This window comes from Panthera leo, chromosome B3 (assembly GCF_018350215.1).
Source record: "Panthera leo isolate Ple1 chromosome B3, P.leo_Ple1_pat1.1, whole genome shotgun sequence".
NCBI classification, from domain to species: domain Eukaryota; kingdom Metazoa; phylum Chordata; class Mammalia; order Carnivora; family Felidae; genus Panthera; species Panthera leo.
Genome location: NC_056684.1, coordinates 84,554,897 through 84,567,105, shown reverse-complemented (window position 1 = coordinate 84,567,105; position 12,209 = coordinate 84,554,897). Strand labels below are relative to the sequence as shown.

Below are 12,209 nucleotides of genomic sequence, written 5' to 3'. Positions count from 1 at the left end.
TTAAGGTAGAAAGTTTAGTTATTGATGCAAGATTTTTCCATCTTTTTTTTTTTTAAGTTATTTATTTTGAGAGGGAGATTGAGAGAGCATGAGCAGGGGAGGGTCAGAAAGAGAGCAAGAGAGAGAATCCCAAACAGGCTCCACACTGTCAGTGCAGAGCCCTATATGGGGCTCGAATTCACAAACCTTGAGATCATGACTTGAGCCGAAATCAATCAAGAGTCAGACGCTTAACCAACTGAGCCACCCAGGCACCCCATCTTTTTTTAATATAAGCATTTACATCTATAAATTTACCAATGAGCACTGCTTTACCTTCATGCCATCACTTTTGGTATGTTATGTTTTCATTTTCATCATCTCTAAGTATTTTCTTATTTCCCTTGACATTTATTCTTTCAGTTATTTAGGAGTACATTGTTTCATTTCTACATGTATGTGAAATTCCCAAAGTTTTTTTTCTTTTATCGATTTCTAATTTCATTCCATTGTGATTAGAAAATATACTTTGCATAATTTCAGTCTTTTCAAATTTATTGAGGCTTTTTAATTACCAAATGATCTGGCCTGAAGGATGTTCTTGTATTCTTGAGAAGAATGTGTTTGCTGCTAGAAGAATGTGTTTCTCCACTTTCTGGAGTGTTCTATAGATGTCCTTTTAGGTCTAGTTGGTTTATAGTGTTGTTCAAGTCTTCTATTTTCCTGTTGATACTCTTTTCTTTGTCTAATATTGAAAGTAGGGTATTGAAGTCTTCAACTACGATTGTAGAAGTGTCTGTTTCTGTCTCCAATTCTGTTTGTGTTTCATTTATTTTGAAGCTCTGTGTGAGTACATGTGTGTTAATTTTATATCTTCTTAGTAGGTTGACCTTTTAACATTAGGAAATGTCTCTTTATCACTAACACTTTTTGTTTTAAAGTCTAATATTAACTATAGCCACCCCAGATTTCTTGGTTACTGTTTGCATGGTATCTTTTTCCATTTATTTTACTTTCAACATTGTGTCTTTGAATCAAAAGTGTATTGGTAGTGGTGGTTGTTCACTTGATCATTTATTTTCTAATGATGGGGCTAAACTAATCCTACAAAGTCTATTTCCCCACAATGCGCAGCCTCAGATCTCCCTGCTCAAAAAATTTTTTAAATTTTTTTATCTTTTAGCAGGGCTACCATGGGTTCTCCCTGGGCTGACATAATCTAATATTTAAGTTTCTACTTTGGCCCCCTTCACCAGTTAGTTTTTTGTTGTTTATTGTGGATGTATGTGTGGCTTAGAGGTTGCTGTCATAGTCAGAGTGTTTATATTTTTAATCCCATGTTCACCCAGAGACTAGTACCTTGGAGGTTTGCTCTCTGGTTGCTCCAAAGAGAGTACAGCCTTGGATATGCACAGTCATTGACTGGATGTTGTTTTTAAGTTGTGGCTTCCTAGGAGTTGACCCTGAGTTTAAGTAGAGTACTATGAGGCTTAACTTTGTGTTGGTAAGTCTTTGTGGGTTGGGGAATGCTTTCCTATCTGTCCTGCATCTTACTCTGATTGCTCTTGTGTGGGTTCCAGTTAGTACATGTACACAGGTTTCTTGACCCCTAGACTTGACTGTGTTCTCAAGAGGGTTCTTCTTGGCTGTCTCTTTCTACTTCTCTTTCTCTCTTGGCTGCTCTGCTCTTTTACTTGTGTCTGGAGGTGCTACTTCTCTTAATTGCTTTTTTCCACCGTGCTTTTTCTTGTTTTTGACAGTACCCATAGGCATGGAGTTTTGTTTCAAAATAAAATCACTCCCCTCAGGCAGAGCTGCTACTAAGCTCTTTGTCCATATGATCCACCCTTCACCCTGATCAGAACACATGTAGTGGCAGTACTCTGCCACTGTATTATACCTGAGCTGGGGTCAAGGACCAACTTTTCCTAGAGTAATACCCTACTTCTATAAGCGGACACTTGGGGAGGGATTGGCAGTTCTTCATCTTCCTACCTTTCTTTCCCCTATCAGTGTGAAACCTTTATCCCACTGATAAGCTAGGGTGGAGAAAATTGGAACAGACTCAGCCTTTTGCACCTAGAATTTCTGTTGTAAGAGAGGCCATAGCTGCCTGGAATAGTTTATGCAGCATGGAACTGGGCGGAAGAGAAACACAGCCAGCAGACTGCTGCTCCCAGGGTGAGACCATATTTCCAGTCTGGGACCTGGAGGGGATGAGGAACCCTTATCTTGGCCTAAGTACAATGCCCAGGGTAAAGCTGTAATATGGAAGTAAAGGGGTAGCATAAGGGAGCAGTCATGGCTCAGATGCCAAAGATTCACTCTGTTTTTACCAGATTTGGTAGATTTTCTTAAATGTATGTTTTGCCATTTGCTATATGCCCTTAAGACAATATTCAGAGACTTTAAGTGATTTTTTTTTTTTAATTTTTTTTTTTTCAACGTTTTTTATTTATTTTTGGGACAGAGAGAGACAGAGCATGAACAGGGGAGGGGCAGAGAGAGAGGGAGACACAGAATCGGAAACAGGCTCCAGGCTCCGAGCCATCAGCCCAGAGCCTGACGCGGGGCTCGAACTCACAGACCGCGAGATCGTGACCTGGCTGAAGTCGGATGCTTAACCGACTGCGCCACCCAGGCGCCCCGAGACTTTAAGTGATTTTTAAAAAATCATCCTCATCACTGAGATTATTATTTTGACTGGGAAAGGATCCACTGAGATTCTTACTCTATAATTCTGGAAGTTGTCCCCCTCCCCCCCTAAAATTACATTTTATTCCTTGGGTTAGATTATCCCGCCAGTACACTAAATACACCGAAAATCGCCTAAGTGTTCACCACATAAAGTGAAATATTGCTATCAGTGAAAGCAGCTAAAATATCTTCGTTCCTGATTTTAAGTTGCTGAAACCCACATTCATGACCTTATAGCTCCTTCAAAATGTGTAGGAAAATCTAGTTGTCTGACTAACCTTTCTTAGGTTTGTTTGCTTCCTTTTTAATTCCTACATACGATAGTAGTGAAAACATTACCTCTGATCATAAAGTTCATTAGTCCATGCGTTGTTAAATCACCCTAGACCGAATGTAGTATGCCCTAGTTAACTTGGAAGGCCAAATGTCACTCAAGAAATTTGTTTTTATGAGCAGTTTTAATTTGAGGGAGACCTTAAAAAAGTGTCCAAGACCTTGTCAGTTATTCCATATGGTTCTATAATATTTGTGTATAAATTTCTTATTTTGTACTTTGAAGAAATGGATCATTTCTCACTCATATTTCTACTGCTATACTTAGTTTTATTTCTAAAACACATCCATTTAACTCTGGGATTCATCTACATTGTACAATAGAGAATTCTTTAGGTGCTTCATGCATTCACACATGTCTTTCCTGATACTCTTTTCTCCTCTTCATTTGTCAGATCTCACTTGCCTTCACCAAACTTAGTATTACTCTTTCCTTTAAGTGTCTCTCTGTTTCTCCAGTCGGAAGTAATCAAACCTTTCTTTTATTCCACTGGCAAGTTTATAACTTTCCTAATTTTTTACTTACAATTACATATCTTCCTCTGTAGGTTATAAGATTTAATTCATTTTCCTCTTTTTATTGCCACATACTTTGTACATTGAACTTAATTATTGGATGAGTGAATAGATAAATTAATGATTAAATGAATGGTATAATATTTTATTTTACAGTCGAGAGACTCACAAGATCGCAGTGTTTTATGTTGCTGAAGGACAAGAAGACAAACATTCCATTCTTACCAATACAGGTGGAAGTCAAGCATATGAAGATTTTGTAGCCGGTCTTGGTTGGGAGGTATTGTTTTTATTTCTTTTTTTTTTTTTTTTTATGTTTGTTTATTTTTGAGAAAGATCGCAAGTGGGGGAGGGACAGAGAGAGACGTTTTTGGAAGGATATTTAATAAACTGCTTTCTGGAAGGGGAACTGAGTAGCTATACACAAGAGCTGTCAAAGGAAGAATTTTGGTATATTTTTGAATTTTTAATTATATGAATGTATTACTGAGCCAATTTTTTTTTTTAATTTTATAAGTGATGAGGCAATCTGGTAGTAATGGTGTAAAAACTAATTTTTCATATGTTCAGCCTTGTAACTGATATTGATAGTTGAGACATGTTTAGTTCACATGGTACAAAGATTGGTTTTTATAATTCACTTTATCAGTTACTTGGATTTTTTTTAATTTTTTATTGAAGTATAATTAACATACTGTTATGTTACTTTCAAGTGTACAGTATAATGATCCAATAATTGTATACATTACTCGATGCTCATCACAATAAGTATACTCAATTCCCTTTATCTATTTCACCCACACCGCCCCCCCTTCCCTCTGGCAACCACCAGTTTTCTGTATTTAAGAGTCTGCTTTTTTGTTTGTTCCTTTTTTTCTTTGCTCATCCGTTCTGTCTTTTAAATTCCGCATATGAGTGAAATCATAAGCTGACTGACTTATTTTACTTAGCATTATACCCTCTAGGTCCATCCATATTTCAGATTTTATTTTTTAAAAATATACATATAAAGTGGTTTCTCCGAGTGAAGAGATGCAAGCAGTGTTTAAGTTTCTTTTTTCTTTTGTGTTTCTTTTTCCTTTCTAGTATTTCTTTAATTTTCAGTAAGACAAGACAAGTTGCTGGCTTTGTGTATCACACAAGTCCAAGGAATATCACTCAATGCAGTGACCCTGATATTAGCATGTCTTTTATTTATACTGAGGAAAAAAATATGTGCAAAAATCTGCACAGATTAATTTGTAGTTTTTTAATGCATGAGAAGTGCAGTTCTGCATTTTTGTATTTTTGTTCTGAGCTGTGTGATAGGTACTGATAATTAAGAAACCAGTTTCAATGTGTAAATATGACATATCTAATTAATCATCTTATCAAAGTGACATTATTGTTTTAACTTTCCAGTCTTGGTTTTTGCCACTTGATTTTTCTCTCTGGCCTTGGTGTCCTCCCATAGCCTTCACAATTTAGCATTAACACCTAGTAGCCTAACAAAAGATGCATAGTGCACAACAGTTGATTTCTTTCCTAATTAACTCCTGCTAATTAGGCATCCTCAAATACCTAAGAAAAAGTACCAGTGTGAACAGAGCAGCTCTAACTAATAATTCTGGATCAAGCATTAGTTGAGAACATGCAAAAGGCTTGTTCTCCATATATTTTTGCAAATTGAGAAATTTGAGTCTTTTTCAATAGTAAGTTCTTGAGTTTTGTTTAGTTGACTAATATTATGTGTCTCTTCATTGCTCCCAGGTCAATCTTACAAACCACTGTGGTTTCATGGGAGGACTACAAAAAAACAAAAGCACTGGATTGACCACACCGTATTTTGCTACCTCCACAGTAGAAGTAATATTTCATGTATCAACAAGAATGCCTTCTGATACTGATGACTCTTTGACCAAAAAAGTAAGTGCTGAGAAAAAACATTGAAATCCTAGTAATTAAGAAAATAAATATATAAAATATGTAAGTAATCTAACTGATCAAGCACTGTTTCTGAGTACTCCACACTCTTCACCTAATGCTGTCTTCAGAAACAGGATTGTTGTAAAGCAAATGCTGTTTTCTTTAACAATAACATTGAAAGTTAATTGCCTTAACAAAGGATTTGTCTTCAAGAAAATGGGGATATGACAAATTGAGAAAACTTCTTTATATGTTCAAATTGGTGAAATTGTATTTCAAGTCTTTTCACACATGGATAGATATAACTGTTACACTGAATGAGAGAGAGCAAAAAATATAGATAAATTATTACAAAGCACTTAAAATATAACATACTTTATCACCAGTTTTAACTAAAACTAACAGAGCAAATTAAGTAAGCCTTCATTAATTATGAAAAACAGTTTACTGCCTTAGAATTTATGAGAGATATGATGGAATGGTTTTGATGGCCCACATCTTTTAAAACCTACACTACCATTTTTCTGTGGCTGGCACTGGCATTCAAAAGCTGTTCTAGCACAGTTGTATATATTCAGTCCATGTTTGGTTTTCTTAGGGAGAAATATTTTTAAGAGTAAAACCTTACCTTGTCCAACATTTCTTTACCTTCCCTTCCTCCTCCTCCTCCTTCAATTAAGTTAGCAATAAAAACTGCTAACTTAATATCATTGGTCATTTTACTTGATACTCTTCTGCATGATATCAAAACTCTTTATGCTTTATTAATACACTATGAAAATGATTATTCTCCTGCTCTTTTGTAAAGGAACTTCAGAACTGCTCGCAAATATTTGGTAAGATTGATTTAATACCCTTGATGCTTTCTGTTTACAGTTTAGAATACTACTGGAAATTTCCTACTAAATGACTAATGGTTGATAATTATATATGGATGCTAATTAGATTGCAATGAGTAGTAATTTAGTAGTACAGAATTTCTTGTCCTGTAGTTTTTAGAAATAGAAAATGAACCATGAATACCGACAAGAAGATGGTAAAGAGTTGGATTGGAGTATAAAACTTCATTAAAACTTCAATTAAGCACTTTCTTCCATCAACTCATGTTAAATCTCTATGAAAATAAGTCACACCTAGAGACAATTATGAGTATAGTGCAAAAAGATCATTTTAATCATTAAGAACTTGCCCATGACTCATATTTATCATTATCATTTTCAGGACTCCATATACAACTTCTAAAGTCTAATATTAATAGTATCTTAGATTGCAAACATAAGAACAGAACAAAGTTCATCATTTTTTGTTAAAAAGCTTTTTTTATTTTTTAAAGAAAATTATGTCAGGATATTTTTACTTCACTATATTAAGCATGATAATTATGTGGTACTTAAAATCTTTTTCCTGTGATGCAAAAATTCTCAATAAGATACTAGCAAATCGAATTCAACAGCATGTAAAAAGAATTATTCACCATGATAAGTGGGATTCATTCCTGGGATGCAGGGCTGGTTCAACATTTGCAAATCAATCAACGTGATACATCACATTAATAAAAGAAAAGATAAGAACCATATGATCCTGTCAGTCGATGCAGAAAAGGCCTTTGACAAAATCCAGCACCCTTTCTTAATAAAAACCCTTGAGAAAGTCGGGATAGAAGGAACATACTTAAACATCATAAAAGCCATTTATGAAAAGCCCACAGCTAACATCATCCTCAATGGGGAAAAACTGAGAGCTTTTTCCCTGAGATCAGGAACACGACAGGGATGCCCACTCTCACCGCTGTTGTTTAACATAGTGTTAGAAGTGCTAGCATCAGCAATCAGACAACAAAAGGAAATCAAAGGCATCAAAATTGGCCAAGATGAAGTCAAGCTTTTGCTTTTTGCAGATGACATGGTATTATACATGGAAAATCTGATAGACTCCACCAAAAGTCTGCTAGAACTGATACATGAATTCAGCAAAGTCACAGGATACAAAATCAGTGTACAGAAATCAGCTGCATTCTTATACACTAACAATGAAGCAACAGAAAGACAAATAAAGAAACTGATCCCATTCACAATTGCACCAAGAAGCATAAAATACCTAGGAATAAATCTAACCAAAGATGTAAAAGATCTGTATGCTGAAAACTATAGAAAGCTTATGAAGGTAATTGAAGAAGATACAAAGAAATGGAAAGACATTCCCTGCTCATGGATTGGAAGAATAAATATTGTCAAAATGTCAATACTACCCAAAGCTATCTACACATTCAATGCAATCCCAATCAAAATTGCACCAGCATTCTTCTCAAAACTAGAACAAGCAATTCTAAAATTCATATGGAACCACAAAAGGCCCCGAATAGCCAAAGTAATTTTGAAGAAGAAGACCAAAGCAGGAGGCATCACAATCCCAGACTTTAGCCTCTACTACAAAGCTGTCATCATCAAGACAGCATGGTATTGGCACAAAAACAGACACATAGACCAATGGAATAGAATAGAAACCCCAGAACTAGACCCACAAACGTATGGCCAACTCATCTTTGACAAAGCAGGAAAGAACATCCAATGGAAAAAAGACAGTCTCTTTAACAAATGGTGCTGGGAGAACTGGACAGCAACATGCAGAAGGTTGAAACTAGACCACTTTCTCACACCATTCACAAAAATAAACTCAAAATGGATAAAGGACCTGAATGTGAGACAGGAAACCATCAAAACCCTAGAGGAGAAAGCAGGAAAAGACCTCTCTGACCTCAGCCGTAGCAATCTCTTACTCGGCACATCCCCAAAGGCAAGGGAATTAAAAGCAAAAATGAATTACTGGGACCTTATGAAGATAAAAAGCTTCTGCACAGCAAAGGAAACAACCAACAAAACTAAAAGGCAACCAACGGAATGGGAAAAGATATTTGCAAATGACATATCGGACAAAGGGCTAGTATCCAAAATCTATAAAGAGCTCACCAAACTCCACACCTGAAAAACAAATAACCCAGTGAAGAAATGGGCAGAAAACATGAATAGACACTTGTCTAAAGAAGAAATCCGGATGGCCAACAGGCACATGAAAAGATGCTCAACGTCGCTCCTCATCAGGGAAATACAAATCAAAACCACACTCAGATATCACCTCACACCAGTCAGAGTGGCCAAAATGAACAAATCAGGAGACTATAGATGCTGGAGAGGATGTGGAGAAACGGGAAGCCTCTTGCACTGTTGGTGGGAATGCAAACTGGTGCAGCCACTCTGGAAAACGGTGTGGAGGTTCCTCAGAAAATCAAAAATAGACCTCCCCTATGACCCAGCAAAAGCACTGCTAGGAATTTACCCAAGGGATATAGGAGTACTGATTGCATAGGGGCACTTGTACCCCAATGTTTATAGCAGCACTCTCAACAATAGCCAAATTATGGAAAGAGCCTAAATGTCCATCCACTGATGAATGGATAAAGAAATTGTGGTTTATATACACAATGGAGTACTACATGGCAATGAGAAAGAACGAAATATGGCCCTTCGTAGCAACGTGGATGGAACTGGAGAGTGTGATGCTAAGTGAAATAAGCCATACAGAGAAAGACAGATATCATATGTTTTCACTCTTATGTGGATCCTGAGAAACTTAACAGAAACCCATGGGGGAGGGGAAGGAAAAAAAAAAAAAAGAGGTTAGAGTGGGAGAGAGCCAAAGCATAAGAGACTCTTAAAAACTGAGAACAAACTCAGTTTTGGTTGATGGGGGGGTTGATGGGGGGTGGGAGGGAGGGCAGGGTGGGTGATGGGTATTGAGGAGGGCACCTTTTGGGATGAGCACTGGGTGTTGTATGGAAACCAATTTGACAATAAATTTCATATATTGAAAAATAAATAAATAAATAAATAATAAAAAAATAAAATAAAATCTTTTTCCTGTGACCTTTGTTGAAATGTCAAATAAGTAAGATTTCTTATTTTCTTCAAAATAGTCATGAGGGTTTGTCCTTAATTACTTAAGAAGTTTCTGAAACAGATGTTTAACAATTCATTATCATAAAAAAATTAATTTTGGAGGATTATATCATTTAAGAATTGTTAAATGGTTGAGTTCTAATTAAAATTATATTATTAAATGGTAAAATTTGTAAGTGCTGGATTTATTAGAGAATTTTGAGGGATTAAACATTGAACGCTAATAGTTTGTTTCATCTACACCTACAGAAAGTTTTTTTTGTTGTTGTGGTAAAAAATATAATCTATCATTTTCACCTTTAAAAATTTTTTTTATTTAATATTTTTAGGGTTTGGAAATTTCTTTTTCACCGAAGTATAATTCACATCCAGTGTCACATTAGTTTTAGGTGTACAGTATAATGATTCAGCAGTTCTATACATTACTCAGTGCTCATTATTATTATTGATAAGTGTACTCTTAATCTCTTTTATCTATTTCACCTATCCTTCCACCCTTCTCCCCTCTGGCAACCACCAGGTTTCTTTCTCTGTATTTAAGAATCTGATTTTGTCTTTGTCCATTTTTTCTTTGTTAGTTTGTTCTGTTTCTTATGTTCCACACATGAATGAAATCATTTGGTATTTGTCTTTTTTTGACTGATGTTTCACTTAGCATTATACCTTTTGGTCCATCTAAATTGTCACTGATGATAAGATCTCATTTGTTTTTATGGATGAGTAATGTTCTAATGTATATATATTACCACATCTTCTTTATCCATTCATCTGTGGATGGATACTTGGATTGCTTCTGTATCTTGGCTGTTATAAATAATGCTGCAGTAAACACAGAGGTGCATATATCATTCCAAATTAGTGTTTTGTTTTCTTTGAGTAAATACCCAGTAGTGGAATTACTGGGTCATATGATAATTCTGTTTTCCTTACTGTTTTCCACAGTGACTGCACCAGTTTGCATTTCTACCAACAGTGCACAAGTGTTCTTGTTTCTCTACATCCTTGCTGATACTTATTATTTCATGGCAGTTCTTTTGTTTTGTTTTTGATTCTAGCCATTCAGACTGGTGTAAAGTGGTATCTCATTATGGTTTTGATTTGTTGTTCCCTGATGATGTTGAGCATCTTTTCATGTGTCTGTTGGCCATCTGTGTGTCTTCTTTGGAAAAATGTCATTCAGGTCCTCTGCCCATTTTTAATCATGTTATTTTGGTGTTAAGTTGGACAAGTTCTCTATATGTTTAAGATAGTGTATTAAGTCCTTATCAGGTATGTTATTTGCAGATGTCTTCTCTAATTCAGTAGGCTGCCTTGTCCTTTTGTTGATGATTTTCTTCACTATGCAAATGCTTTTTATTTTGTTGTAGTCCCAGTAGTTTAATTTTGCTTTTGTTTTCCTTGTCTGAGAAGGCATAGCTACAAAAATGTTTCTGTGGCTGATGTCAAATTATTGCCGATGTTTTCTTCTAGGAGTTTTATGGTTTCATGTCTCACATTTAGATGTTTCATCCATTTTGAGGTTTTTTTTGTGTGTGTGTATGGTGTAGGAAAGTGATCCAGTTTCATTCTTTTGCATGTCCAGTGCAGCATTCTTTTGCATGCTGTCCAGTTTTCCCACTACTATTTGTTGAAGGGACTGTCTTTTCCCCCCGTGTATATTTCTCCCTCCTTTGTCTTAGATTAGTTGACCATATGAGCACTAGTTTATTTCTAGGCTCTCTGTACTCTTCCATTAATCTATGTGTCTGTTTTTGTACTAGTACCATACTGTTTCGATTACTAATGTTTTGTAGTGTATCTTGAAATCTGGGATTATGATACCTCCAGCTTTGTTCTTTCTCAAGATTGCTTTGGCTCTTTGGGGTCTTTCATGGTTCCATACAAATTTTAGGATTATCCTAGTTTTGTAAAACTTGCTGTTGGTATTTTAATAAGGGTTTTATTGAATTCATAGATTGGTTTAGGCAGTATGGACATTTTAAAACGTTGGCTTTTCCATTCCATGAGCAAGGAATATCTTTCCATTTGTGTCATCTTCGGTTTCCTTCATCAGTGTTTTATAGTTTTAGGAGTGCAGTTTATTCCTAGGCATTTTATTCTTTTTGGAGCAATTGTAAATGGGATTGTTTTCTCAATTTCTCTTTCTCCCTCTTTTTTATTAGTGTAAAGAAATACAATGTATTTCTATATATTGACTTTGTACCTTACAACTTTACTGAATTTATTTGTCAGTTCTGGTAGTTTTTTGGTAGAGTCTTTAGAGTTTTCTATTGTATAATGTCATTTGCACATAGTGACAGGTTTACTTCTTCCTTACAAATTTGGATGGCTTTTCTTTCTTTCTCTTTTCTGATTGCTGTGGTTAGTACTCCTAGTACTATGTTGAATAGAAGTAGTGAGAGTGGACATCTTTGTCTTGTTCCTGATCTTGGAGGAAAAGCTCTGAGTTTTTCACCATTGAATATTAAGTTAGCTGTGGGTTTTTCATCCGTAGTCTTTCTTATGTTGAGGTATGTTCCCTCTAAACCTACTTTTTTGAGAGATTTTACCATGAATGGTAAAATCTTTTTTCTGCATCTCTTGAGATGATCATATGGTTTTTATTGTTTTTCTTGTTAATGTGATTATCATGTTGATTAATTTTTGAACATTGAAACACCCCTTGCATCCCAGGAATAAATCCCACCTGATCATGGTGAATGATTTTTTTAATGCATTGTTGTATTATTTTGTTGCAGATTTTGCATCTGTGCTCATCAGATACTGGCCTGTAGTGTTTTTGCTTTTTGTTTTTTTGGTTTTTTTTTTTTTTTTTTGTAGTGTCTT

General features: G+C 35.5%; 1 protein-coding gene across 8 annotated transcripts in view; it reads left to right on the top strand.

The window, feature by feature from the left end:
• The window catches only part of RALGAPA1 (Ral GTPase activating protein catalytic subunit alpha 1), a 264,987-nt gene that overhangs the window by 200,628 nt on the left and 52,150 nt on the right, over window positions 1-12,209 (top strand). For 7 of the 8 annotated variants that reach the window (XM_042942992.1, XM_042942991.1, XM_042942988.1 and 4 more), the window contains 2 exons: window positions 3,682-3,805; window positions 5,275-5,430. In XM_042942992.1, the coding sequence (XP_042798926.1) occupies window positions 3,682-3,805; window positions 5,275-5,430 (280 nt within the window). Of the gene's footprint in view, window positions 1-3,681; window positions 3,806-5,274; window positions 5,431-12,209 lie in introns of those variants that run through there. The other variant, XR_006203767.1, reaches the window with a different exon arrangement.